Source organism: Branchiostoma belcheri, unplaced genomic scaffold (genome assembly GCF_001625305.1).
Source record: "Branchiostoma belcheri isolate BF01 breed outbred unplaced genomic scaffold, Haploidv18h27 scaffold66, whole genome shotgun sequence".
NCBI lineage: Eukaryota > Metazoa > Chordata > Leptocardii > Amphioxiformes > Branchiostomatidae > Branchiostoma > Branchiostoma belcheri.
This window is the reverse complement of record NW_017804309.1, coordinates 142,678-155,675: the sequence shown is the minus strand read 5'-3', so window position 1 is coordinate 155,675 and position 12,998 is coordinate 142,678. Positions and strand designations below refer to the sequence as shown.

The 12,998-nt window shown below is 43.2% G+C and overlaps 1 protein-coding gene across 1 annotated transcript in view; it reads left to right on the top strand.

Annotated features, from left to right (window-relative positions):
* Positions 1–8,206, top strand: part of LOC109483656 (protein capicua homolog) — a 17,872-nt gene extending 9,666 nt beyond the window's left edge. Inside the window, exons 12-24 of the mRNA XM_019786690.1 lie at positions 208–326; positions 609–738; positions 1,007–2,335; positions 2,817–3,220; positions 3,418–3,575; positions 3,791–3,984; positions 4,329–4,603; positions 4,843–4,955; positions 5,923–6,083; positions 6,470–6,616; positions 6,935–7,072; positions 7,357–7,436; positions 7,694–8,206. Of these exons, the coding sequence (XP_019642249.1) occupies positions 208–326; positions 609–738; positions 1,007–2,335; positions 2,817–3,220; positions 3,418–3,575; positions 3,791–3,984; positions 4,329–4,603; positions 4,843–4,955; positions 5,923–6,083; positions 6,470–6,616; positions 6,935–7,072; positions 7,357–7,436; positions 7,694–7,849 (3,404 nt within the window). The 3' untranslated portion in view covers positions 7,850–8,206. The remainder of the gene's footprint in view (positions 1–207; positions 327–608; positions 739–1,006; positions 2,336–2,816; positions 3,221–3,417; positions 3,576–3,790; positions 3,985–4,328; positions 4,604–4,842; positions 4,956–5,922; positions 6,084–6,469; positions 6,617–6,934; positions 7,073–7,356; positions 7,437–7,693) is intronic.
* The last annotated feature ends 4,792 nt before the right edge of the window (positions 8,207–12,998 follow it).

Here is a 12,998-nt window from a genome sequence, read left to right as displayed (position 1 = left end):
CATGGATGACCCTTGAATGCAAATAGGGACACTAACATGATGGTCAGCCTGCTTCATTTGAAAACCCTCTGTATCATTATATGTTGTTAATTTGTACCTACCTTGACCATCTGTAAGACTAGGTGCTACCTTTTGTACAATTGTACCCCAAACAATCAGCACAACTGTCTCAGCAGTGTGATGATCAAGCATGTTGTTCATTTGCAGGAGAAACAGTAAAGACAGAAGCTGCTGTCCAGGTCACAGCTGTTCCTGCCTCTGCTGCCAAGTCCGAGGACCTACAGGCTGCACAGCAGAGCTCAAAGGACCACCCCGGCATAAACTATGTAAGGTTACACTATGATATCCTGGGTTCTCAGCTATACAATCAAAGGGATATTATCTGACAAAGTTTTGTTTGCAAATACAAATGGTGTTGGTGCTAGTGCCAGTTGCCCATACAACTTGGATTTGGTAAGACATTAATCATGCAATTTGTATCTTTGTTATATTTTGTCTGAATAGTCTGATCCTTGCCTCCTCCCTCATGGCAGTGTCCAGCATAAGGAAACAAATTCAAAACCAAGCAAATATATGGAATAAAATAGATCCCACACTTTCTCCCCCAGGCTGGTAAAGGCTTGGTCATGTCTCAGGGGCCATTCTCAGGTCGCGGCCGGTCCAGACTGGAGAGTGAGGACACCATCAGCGATGACGAGCAGATGATGATCTGTGAGGAGGGAGATGACGACGTTTTAGGTGAGCTTTTTCTTCCTCTTTTTTTTGGCCCACTCTGTCTTGTTATTTGATTTTTCAAAATACAACACAAAGCACAAAAGAAAAGCATGGCACATAGACAATGTGATTCTAAAGCCTTCTCAAGAATGTCTTGAACATCTGAAGTGTGCATACCTCAGAGATTACTGATTCTATTGTTTTTAACCACCATTTTTTTTATGTGCTGGTCTATGGTACCTGTGAGATCTATGAAATTTGATGCTACTTATTTCTCACTTGGTACCCACAGTTGACCCTCCAGGCCAGGATCCTGACATTGACCTAAAGTGTAAGGAGATGGTGACAGAGAGCGACAGCGGGAGCCAGTCCGAGGATGAGGTCATGATCGAGAACAAGATCTTCCCCCAGCAGCGCTTCTCCCCCGCCATGAAGCCTGCCCTTCCTGCTGACATCACCTTCCGTCCCAAACCTATCAAACTCAGACCGGAACCACAACAGGACACAAACATACAAGTCAGCAGAATGGCAAGCAATACGGAAACACAAGGGCCCATTTCTGTCTCCCAGATACCGTTCTCTCGACCGATCATCAGCAGCAGTAGTTTCCAACCAAAAGGTGCAGTATTCAAGGTTCACTCCCCTAAAGGACACTTGGGAGGCACTGTGATGAGTAGGCAAACTGTTGTTTCCTCTACCCTTTCTTCAGATCTTAGAACTACCAGAAGAGATGCTGGGTCATCTGGTCCAGTTGGAAGCAGAACTGAAGCCTCACATGGTGGAATGTTTGTTGAACAAAGCAGTGTTCGTTTCTCTCTGCCAAAGGCAACATATACAAGTAGTGTGCCCTTTCAAACTGAGCCGGGCAGAACACAGCCCGCTGATGCTTTTGTAAAGTCAAGTCCACAGACAGGAAATTTTGCCCCCCTGTCCAGTCTGAAAGGGGTATGTAGTTCCAGGACTGCCCCCAGCACTGGGAAGGAGAAGGCAGGCAGAAGTGTTGAGTACTGTAGAACCTCTTCAGCTGGACTGTCAAACAGGAGTTCTGATACCCACCTGCTCCTCCCAGACCCCACAACAACAGCCAAGTCAGCTGTCATGGACAACAACAGACAAGTTTCATTTGCAGGGACCGGTGTCTTTTCCAAATTCTCTGTCATAAGAACATCCACTGAAGTGCAGCAGACACAGACACCAGTGAAAATCAGTACAAGCATAGTAGAAAACAGAGCACAAAGTAATAACAATAAACAGCAAGGGATTCCTTCTGTAGGGCAGATTCCTGTAGTAGCTCCACCAACTCTGGTCATGCCACAGCTGCAAGAAACACAAATGATGTCCTCAACCTACACAAGTCAAATGAAACATCCACCTCCGAATGCTTCCACCCAAGTTCAAATAGCAACTGATGCTGGAAATGTTTCAACAGCACCTTACCAACAGACATTAGCTACATCAGCGCCAGAGGTCTCCAGGGTGCCCAGTACCATCACCAAAGTTCAGTATGTGTTGCCGACACTTGCTGCATCCTATGGTACCTCTCCCTATGCGTGCACCATACAGCTGAACGTTCCCACCACCCAACAGAAGACAATGGTGATGGGACAGCCAGGTGTGACAGGTATGTCTGTGTTGTAATGAGGAATGGTTGCTGGTGCTTCCTCTGCCAGATTTAACCATCTCCCTGCTGCCTAACACTAACTAATATGGTGGTGAATTGGTAGCCAAATGGCTGGCTCAGTGTGCTAAGGCTTCAAGGAATGAAAACCAAGCAAGCTGTGGTTGTGAACATAGTTATTAACACTTGTGGGTGAAATATGGAGATATGAAGAATGAAAAAATACAGGCTGAATTGAATGAAATTTATCCCATTGGAGATTAGCCTATACATTGTATCTACAGAAGTATAATCTCAAATCAGATGTCGCAAAATCCTAATGTTTTTCTAGTTCCGTTTTTGTTACAAACTGCCTTTCCTAACTAATTTCCAGGCAGATGTTGGCAGGCTAAAAAGAAGCAATTTTCCAGCTCCCCATTTGTGTTACAAAAGTTTGGAGGTAACATGTGGATGACTTACATGTACCCTCCTAACATCTCCCCAGCCATTCCGAGAAGCAAGGCTCCACAGCAGAAAGCAACAGACAAGCCACCAGACAACAAACTGCCCGTGAGGCCGGCTGGTCAGATGTTGACCTGTCGACCACCGGGGACTTCGCCGGCTGCCGACCCCAACATGAACATGCAGTGGATGCCTCTGGGGAGCCACCCCCTCCCCAACGCTCCGATGCTGAATCTGCGAGGTCCCAGCCTCACACCGGTCCTGCCCAGCATCAACCTGCAGCTGGTGTCCCAGGCAGGGCCCGGGGCGGTGAGTAAGGGAGGGAAGGCGGTGCGCATCACCACTCAGCCCAGTCTGACGCCGGCTGGCAGCACCCTCCCCATGGTGGCAAATGTGACGGCTCTTATCCCCTGTTCCACCCCCTCAACTCAGCTGGCAGCTACACAGGTCAGAACATGGGGTGGTGTGGCTCCTGTAGTTACATTTGGGTTTCTCAAAGGATTCTGGTTTCTTTTTGATACTCTGCCTGCCTGCTTAATGTTTTACTGCAAAAGTCAGATCTAGAGAAGCAAGGGATCATATTGGTGTTGCCTTAAGTCCTTGTGACAGTGCAAACCTGTGACATGATGTTGTTTATCCCGTAGGTTGCCCCCGTGTGGCAGTTTGCAGCCGCGTCCCAGGGTGTACACGTGGCCAGTCTGCTGATGCCTCCTGTCAACGTGAAGAAAACTCCAGGAATCAACACTACGGTCGTCCCGCAGGACGTGCCCCTCCCAAACATACCTTTGGCATTGTCGTCAGGGTCAGCAAGGATATTATCTTTCTATGATGGCCTTCATGGGGGTGTTCAGATGTAGAGATGTGAATCCAATGTAGTGCATAAGTGAATAAGCCTAAAGAGGATCATTTTAAATCATTAACCCATATATTAGCTGTCCAGAATGATCAAAATGTGCCTCTCTGAAAGTATACAATTAAGTTGAAATGTCACATTGATAAATGATCCTCTATTTTCAGGGTTCCAAGTTTGCCTAGTCAGACTCCACCAGGCAGTACAGTCACAGTCGGGGGGGCTGCAGTCAACTTGGCAGCTCCGTCAAGAAACGACACAGTAGCTGCAAAAAGTGCTGCGGCAGGCCTGGTACAGCTGCTGTCTGGACAGCCAGCCAGTGGAGCGGCATTTCCTAACCAGTTTGGCACCACTGGGCCTGGTTAGTGTTCCTTACCAGACTAAGCACACTCAGAGTTTGAAGTATCACCAGTCCTGCATTGGCATGTTGGTACTAGATGTATAAGGCAGAGTTCTGCACATATTTCTGATGTCTACTCTGCCTTACTAGTAAGTTATGTAACTGTTCAAAGTAGCATCCTGTTTTTTATAGCAGATTACAGGATTCAAGATGGCAACAGGCTCACCTTGCAAATATGGGCTGAGTGTCATATACACCATATGCGAGGAATACATTAGCATTTTGACCATAACATTGTTTGAATCAGTATTTTAGTCAGTCTATGATATATCTTGTGTTTTTTTAACCTTCTTACGTACTTTCAGGCTACAGTAGAATGCAAGGCAGTAACCACACGGCAGACCTTCCAAAACAGAATAGTAAAAGCAGCGCAGCAACAACAGCAGCAGCTTCAACTACAGCCCAAAGTGTGGCCACTGTCAAAGACGCCTCCCACAGTGTACCTGTAATACCAGGGGTCGTCTGTACGTCTGCATCAGAGGTGGTTGAGAATCTCCCCACCGTGACTAACAGTGGTCAACCTTCCAGCCTCACTGTGAGCCAGGCCTCCAGTAGGGTCCAGACAAACCCAGCTGCTACGGTGCGTATTTTAAGTTGTTTGTCCTTTTTTTACTCCTCTTTATAGTTACTGCAACAAGAAGCTCAAACAGACAAGCTCTCAGAGGCTGTTTTATTTGTACCCAAACCTCGTCATTCATAGATTTGAGGATCTCACACATTTACCTGTTGAACATTTTTTCCTCTTTTGCAATTCATTGCATGTGAGCAACATTGTAGTATCTTCTTGTAACATTTTAAAATGCTTCCTATACTGGTCAGGATACAGCCACTGTTAGCCACCACCCTGAAAGACCACACATCAAGGAGTCTTTAACAGCAGGTCAAGAGCACAAGGCCCAGCTGCCGGAGACCTCACAGACAGACACAAGCGGGTATCTCTTTACCTCTAGTTTTATGCAATTATTATATCCCTTTCATTGCCTCATCCCTGTAGGTATTGTTGCAATTTGAACAGAGGTATCGCCTATCACACTCATCATAGAATTATCATTACTGTAGCCACTTTTTGTTGGTCTCATATTTTGGCATTGGCTGGTAAGTAACTAGGATCCTGTTGATCCTGTTTATAAAAACCTCCTGTCTAAAATGACAACTCCAAGTCCCTTGAGTGGTCATTATTCACAAGTTTGACTGTATTTATGGCTTCACCACAAAGTGGTGAAGACATATTGTGTTCCCTCATGTTTCTTCTTCTCCTTCTCCTCCTCCTGCCATTTCTTTAAATGGATTCATCTCTGCCATTTTCTGGCCAAATAACACGAAATTTGGCATGAAGGTAGAGTGGGCAAATACCCTGACGCGTTTTTTTCATTTTTTTGAAAAATTGTTTTATTTGGGTTTTTTGGCCATTTTCAGGCAAAAAATATACATTTTGAGATCTGGTTCCCAGGTACTAAAACCAAATGACCTGAAATTTGGTATGGGGATACCTTGGACATATGTCTACAAAAAGTCATTCAAGCTTTTGACATACACCACTTTATAATTGGGAAAAATAAGGCTTTTTGGCTATTTTCGGACCAAAAATGTACATTTTTGGCTCCTGTGCCCTAATATTAAATCTGAATGACCTGAAATTCGGTATGGGGATACCTTGGACACATGTCCAAAGAATGTCATTCTCGATTTTGACATACACCACTTTAAAGTTATGTAAAATAGGGCTTTTTGGCTATTTCCGGCATTGGAAGGTTCCATTGCTGCATGGGGGTGTAGACTATTGGCAGCCATCGTAGGATAGATCCATTTTCGGTATGGGGGATGTGGTGAAGCCATCTGCTGCATTTGCTCTCAAGCAAATGTCGGCCTTTCTAGTTATTTATTGTTTTTTTGCATCAGCCTGAAGATTCTGTCGGAAGTTGATTTTGAGGCGCGGCTGGCGGAGCTGCCGGAGTTCCAGCCCAGCGGCACAGGGATCAGCAGGCTGACCACCACACCCAGGGAGCTGCTCAGCTGCTACCGACGCAAGCGGAAAGGATCCAGCAGCATGATGTCCAAGGGTTAGCTACAAAATGTGTTGTACGTTATATATGGTGGTATGGGGAGTGCTGGGTTCTTAGCTATACAACCAATCAACCAAGGGTATTTTATCTGCACACATTTCAGTTACCTTTAAGCTTTTGTCTAGATACAAATATGCTGTTGAGGTAGTACTGTAATTGTGTAAATCTTGAAATGTTAGAAGTGGTTTTATTTTCATGTTTTTACATTGAACTCTACACTGTCAAAATCACAACACCACAAATATTTCCTTTGTATCTACAGTAGCTGCACTACAGCTGCAAACTTGAAACACTCTGAAAAAGTGCCTGCCTACAAAATGATGTCCCCAAGAAATGAAACTATTTTACTGTAGATAAAACCAAGCCAATCCCTGTCCTTGCAGATGGGGAGGGAACACCTGAGGAGCCAGACTCGCCGAAGAAGTCCCGCCCCAGACGGAAGTCCAGCACCAGCTCTGAGCCCAGTGTAGGGGAGGAGCTGGCTAACATGGAGATGATGGCAGAAGCTGCTGTAGCTGTGCAAAGGCGAGGTGGGCAGGATGTCAATATGAACTTTATGAATGCAATTGTGCAACAATTGTACATGGTAGTGGCCAGGTACAGGAAGCCAACTTTGCATTACGCAAGCTTTGTGTGGAGTGTGGAAGGTATGTCCATAGAAGTCTAGCGTCACCCCTCAGAAAATTTTAAACATAGTCATAGATTTATTAAGTGTCACAGGGTTCTCCTCAGAAAGAAATACCCCTATGCTGGTTGACAGAAAGAGCATAGGGACAAAAATCACAGTGCTTGTGCACAAAGTATACTAACTAGAACATGGATACATGTATATATTGTGTATATTTCAGGCTCGCAGAGCTCAGATGGTGATGTGTTCAGCGACGTGGAGGGAGACCGTACGTCCTACTCCTCCTTACGTCGTACTCTGGACCAGCGAAGAAACCTCGTGATGCAGCTGTTCCAAGAGCAGGGACTCTTCCCATCAGGTAATACACAACAGGCTCGAAATACACAACTGCAATTTGCAGGAAGAATCACCAGATTGCAGGTTATGTCAAAACTTGCTTGAGTGAGTAGAATTCATAAATTCTTTGAACTGCAATTGCCAACATAGAGACTAACCCACACTTTTTACTGTACGACACCAGTCTCTGTCAGTTGAATCATGCTATCTACCTATATCGGTGAACTTGTAATCTAATGTCTTATAAAGAATTGATCCTAACGTTATTCATTTGTATGTAATAACGTCTTTCACTTTTCCTATCAGCCCAGGCTACTACAGCATTCCAAGCAAGATACCATGACATATTTCCCAGTAAACTCTGTCTGCAACTAAAGATTAGGGAGGTCAGTTCTATCTGCTTTATCTTTATAGCTTCATAATTAAGTGACCATTATTTAGTGCATAGTTTGTTCCGCAATCATTATTAAATCCTGAATTGCTTGTTCCTAACTTGAGTCCCTGTATCTTGAGTCAAAGTTTTGGTAAAATTGAGAGTTCTGCATTTCACTCGGTATCTTGAAAGGAGAGATGAGACAACTTGGAACCAAATTTAGCACCACAATTCTTCCTTCTAACAGCCATCGGTTTATCTTGTTACTAGGTTCGTCAGAAGCTGATGCAGCAGCAGGCCCACGGCTCAGAGGGAGGGGGGGAGGAGGATTCGGTGTTCCACACTGAGGACAAACTACAGGTCCCCCTTGACGGGACAGAGAAAAACGACAACAGTCCTGCTGCAATTGTGGCTAGCACCATGTAAACTCCTCTCCTGCTGGGGTAAAGCAATGAGTCGAATGACATACTTTTTGAAGAGATAATGTCTACTAACTTGTTTCTGCCAGGTCACGTATATACGCAACGTACAAAAAATGCATCTAAAGAGATTTCCAATCCAACATCGCCCAGCATGTATCTTATCTGTGTATAGCTGGAGGGTGCTGCACTAGAGGTCTCTCAAACATTCAGTTTTTCAAAGGGGGGGGGATATGTGTAGAATAGAAATTCAGTTATCTAAAATGTTGATTCCTATGTTGGATCATGGAAATAATCCAAACACAAGCAGTTTAAGTTGTTTTTATGGATGACATATTCAGTGTGAATACTGAGATGAATGAAAATAAATGTTGACAGAAATTGGAACTAAAGTAAGATTATATGTTTGGCACTAATTTGCTTGCCTGAATTAACTTGAAAGGCAAAGCCATGAGAAAAGCATGTTCTAAAGTGCAGGGCAGATTCTTTATTCTTTTGACTATGTAAAGTCTTTATTGTATTTTTCAGAATATTCTTCTCAGTTCTTCACATGATTTGAAAATATATCTGATGTCATTCACAAACTTGAATTGCTGTCAAGCAAAATGTCACTGACAGCCAACTTGTACATTGCCTCAGAAGGATCATGTTTGTACGTAGTTTTACTACATGTACCTTTGTCTATATTGCTGAGCCTGCTAACTTACCAATGGCCAATCACACACAAGCTAAATCTACTTCCAGATGTAGATGACACAAAATCACTTTACAGGCAAGAACAGCTGCAGTACATTCATTGAATCAAACCTGTACAAGCAAGAAAGTTTAAAGAGATCTCTTTGAACCTTCTTGTTACAAGTTACCACCTCTACATAAGGACCACCTGGCCAATGCGACCATGTTTGGTGGTCATTTAGATAATTTTTTCCATGGACACATGTAGTAATGAATGTAGCGATGACCTGTCCAGATTTTATTGGTCCCCTGAGTGGTCTTCTTGGGCAGCTTTGACTTTTTAGACTGCAGTCAGATAGACCTATCCTTCACTGTTAAGACTTATTTTGCAAAGCTGGTATGTCTTTCAGTGGTGTAATGATAACACATGCTGCATTTACAATATAGATATTCCAAGTACTAAATGGACCGGGGAATATTCTCCCAAGTTTCTGGGGATTTATCATCTATGTGACCCCATATAGTACCGTATAGCGATATTACAGTAGCTACAGTAGCTTACATGTACATGTACTTGCTGAGATGAAGGTTGACAAACAAGTTTCCAGATTTTGGTCTTGTCTTTGGAGTGACCATGTTTCTGAAAATGTTAATGCTGTAACAGTGTAAGTTTTTGACTTGTTGGGGGATGTCAACCTGGCAATCAACTTAGCCCAGAAAAATCAGGGTACATAGACTTAACAGTAGAGCTGTGTAATTATTGTACTAAGCATCTAGAACACTTTGTCATCTAGAACTGTGTTTACTGTCCTGTACAGTATTGGAGGATAGAGAAAAGGTATTATGTGAGGCTTTCACAGTCCAGTCATATTTGTCGAAAGTTGTGGTAGGATTTAACATCATAGGTTCAAGCGGGCTTTGATAGAACCAACTGCCGAAGAGATTCAAAGACAGCTTTTTCTGTAATGAATTTTGGACAATACATGGCCTCTGTTTGTGATCATAGCTGCATAACAAATGTAACCCGACCATCACTGAATGTATTTTTTGTCTCCAGTTAGCTCGTAGCAATTCAGGATTTTGTTAACTTTGTATGTACCCTTGACACTACTGTTGTCAGCACTAAACCGTGTTTTGAATGATGATCCTATCCCCTCATTTACATATATATAGAACTACCTGTTATCTGGAACACTCTGGCCTGGTGGTGTAAGAGTTATTGTAGTAGTTGTAATGCAATATATCAGCATGTTCACACTTCAGGTTTCCCTGGATAGTGAAAATGCATGTTTGCCCTGTTCTTGTACATGTTACTGTCCAAGGAATTAAGCTGCCAAATGTTACACTTGACCAACCCATAACCATCATGTGAACATTTTGTAGCTGATATGTGGATTCTGTGCTAAAGAGTGGAACATGTATGTCTGGCAGATCTTAAGAGCTGATGAAAAATGTGTATACACAAACCTTACTCTATATTGACATTGTGATTTGTTGCATTAATACATTTGTGAGTACCTGGAGTCACTTGCCCATTAACCATTGTCTTCAAAGATTGTATTGCATAATTGTTGAGAACATATGAATTGCTATTAATTATATCTCCTCGTGCAGAGATTGGAGTAAGGAGGAGTTACTTATGAATCTGCCTGCATGTATGTGACTATAACGTTAATGTTTGATATAATGTTTTACTTGACTTCATCAACAAGTCACAGTGGATATGTGATATTTACTTAATGCACTGATGTTTTTACAAGCACCATGTATACATGCACAGGTAAAATTTGACCAAGTATTTTTCTACTTGATACGTAGTACTTCAATTTTGCAATCATCTGGCATCACCTGTATTCTATTGTATCAATCGAAACTTAACAGTACTTCAGTGTGTAATGTTACTTCTGAACCCTAATTGGTGTTGTTACTAACAGATCAGCATAACTCTTACCATCCATTACTCTCCATAGGAGGTTCAGAAGCAAAGATAAACTACAAATTGTCAATATCTGTAGCAGATGTACCTGTGATAGTTTTACATGAATTCAAGTCTCAAAATGTACAGTGGTCCCAGTTAATGTAACAAAGGTCATCTGCAGTTGGCTTCTGTTCCTGCAGAGTATTATTGGTTGTGCTAAGTTAGATGAAGCAAATGAAGCATACCACAGTTTTGTCTACCCAAGATTCACAGCAAGTATTCCAGAACGAAATGGTGAACCCTTCTGTACCTGTACGAAATATTTCCTTATTTATTTATTCAGGCATAATTGACTTGTGTGACACCACATGTAGTGTTGGTGGGAACCCAGCGATTTGGGATGATTTTCTGTCCAGTGTTACTGCTGTTCATAACGATGCTACCTAACATATATTGTATATAGAAAGTACAGGTGTGCATATGCACCATATAGTCTCTATCCACTCTGTATAATTCACTCATGCCATATCAATTACACCTGCGTCATCCCCTATCTCCGTTGTCAAATATATATTGTGATATCCCAATTTTAGAGCAATAAATACAGATTGTTCTATGAAATGATTTCGGTTTAAGGGTCGTTTGTCTATGAGCCACAGGCAATATTGCATTTTCCTGTGTACAGCTGTTTTTCCAGATCCTTTACATGACATGTGCGCACCGACCCCAAAAAGGATAGTGCCAACTAGGTCTGTGCGTCAGGTGCAACAGTACAGTTCCTTGGTTCGGCGAACTACTACTACAGACATTTCATCAAAGCATTCCATAGCTGAAACTCCTTAAAAAGACGTCAACCAAGTCGTTAACGGCCTTGATAAGCAATACTGGCACCACTCTTGGCCTATTCTGACTTTTCCTACCCATTGTTGACACATATGCGTCTGACGTGGGCATTGGGATGTGCTAAGTCAAGTCAAGTTCAGGACAGGCTTGAGGGGTTAATTTCATAGCCGGTCCCTGTCGTCGGCCGAGCAACGTTACTGTGTGCATAGACGTAAATTACTGGCGGAAACTTTAACCTGCGCAGTTCTGCGATCTTTCCTGGCCTTTTTTCACGCGGACCCAGTGATGTAAATTTGCCTAGATCGTATATGTGCGCATCAGAGGATCGACTAATTGCTTGGTATCTTCTTGCAGATTTCTGAAAGGAGTGAATCCTCTTCATCGAGGCAGTACTTTCGACAGAACACGCGTACGGATGCCGCAATGGTGTTGGAAGAATTTAAGCGCTACTTTCAATGCAGATGTGCTGTCCCTGTTACATAACAGTTTCTGGCCATGGGTTTGCCGATACTGGGCCCGTTTCCAGGAGCTTCCATAAATCTTCGCCAATGCAGTAGCGTACAGCATAGAATCTATAACAACAAGTGAGTACATTGAGTCCAATGAGGCTCGTGACCGGCAGCGAGGGTTTGTCCAATATGTTGCGCGCACTAAAAGTGCTACCGAACGTGACAAAAAGGTACAGATATATATAAGGTTCGCCAGATGAACCTCACCATCACTGTCCGGCAAAGTGAGGCATATGATTTTGGTATTGTGTATTTTTTTAAATCTGGCAAAAAACAACTTTGGCATATTTTGCCCTGTAATTGAACCTGAAAGTTCGGAGGGTGAAAGCATGGGTTGTGTGCAACAGGTGCTTTGCGCGACTTGAACCCTGCAGGTTCAAGGTAAGAGGCCTTATCTTTATCTAGGAGCCAGGAGAAACCAGGTCTGGGCTACACTGGCCGTGACTCGTCTGGGCGTGCGTTGGGCTCAAAGGTGCCTTTCTTTTCAGTTATCCCTTTCCAGATTAAAAAGGTCATAGGTTTTCAGTAAGTTCAACTGACGTACAAACGGCGTTCAAAAGATCGCAAGGGGGATAACTCAAAATTTCGGGGGATGGCTGTAAAGTTTGGCATGCACCTCCATGTTCGGGTCTCACCTGGCTGCTGACAAGGAGGGCACCATCCGTGTCGGGGACGCCGTGTTCGCACAGGTGGACTGAGAGACGTCCGCGCATCTCAGCTTCCTCTGCTCTCTGTCATAATTTTAAATAGTTTCATTCAAACCCACATTGGATGTTCTAACACAAAAGAGAGGTTCGAAAGGGATGAAGAGAGGTGGAAATTTATTCAATCGTACTGACAAAAGTGGTGTAGTCTAATGTTGGAGATGATTTTGAAAATCTTGACTCCTGGGTGTTACTTATGAATACTTATAATAATCAATATCATCTTGAAAGTTCATCTGTGTTGGTAGAAGTCATTATGAAGTAAGTTTAAACTGTAATTTCCAACACAACAAAAAAAAAATTGGACTCACCCAAATTTTCGACTGTACAACTGTACAGTCTTTTTCACGGAATGAGCAATCCACCTCTTCCGTGACGTCACGCAGATAACACACGTGACTCCGTGAGCAGTGGATCATAGGTTGCAGAAAGTCTGTGGCGCCCCCCGTCTCTGTTGAGGGATGGCTGTAAAGCCCTGATGTAGATGGCCTCTTTAATCCCTCTGAG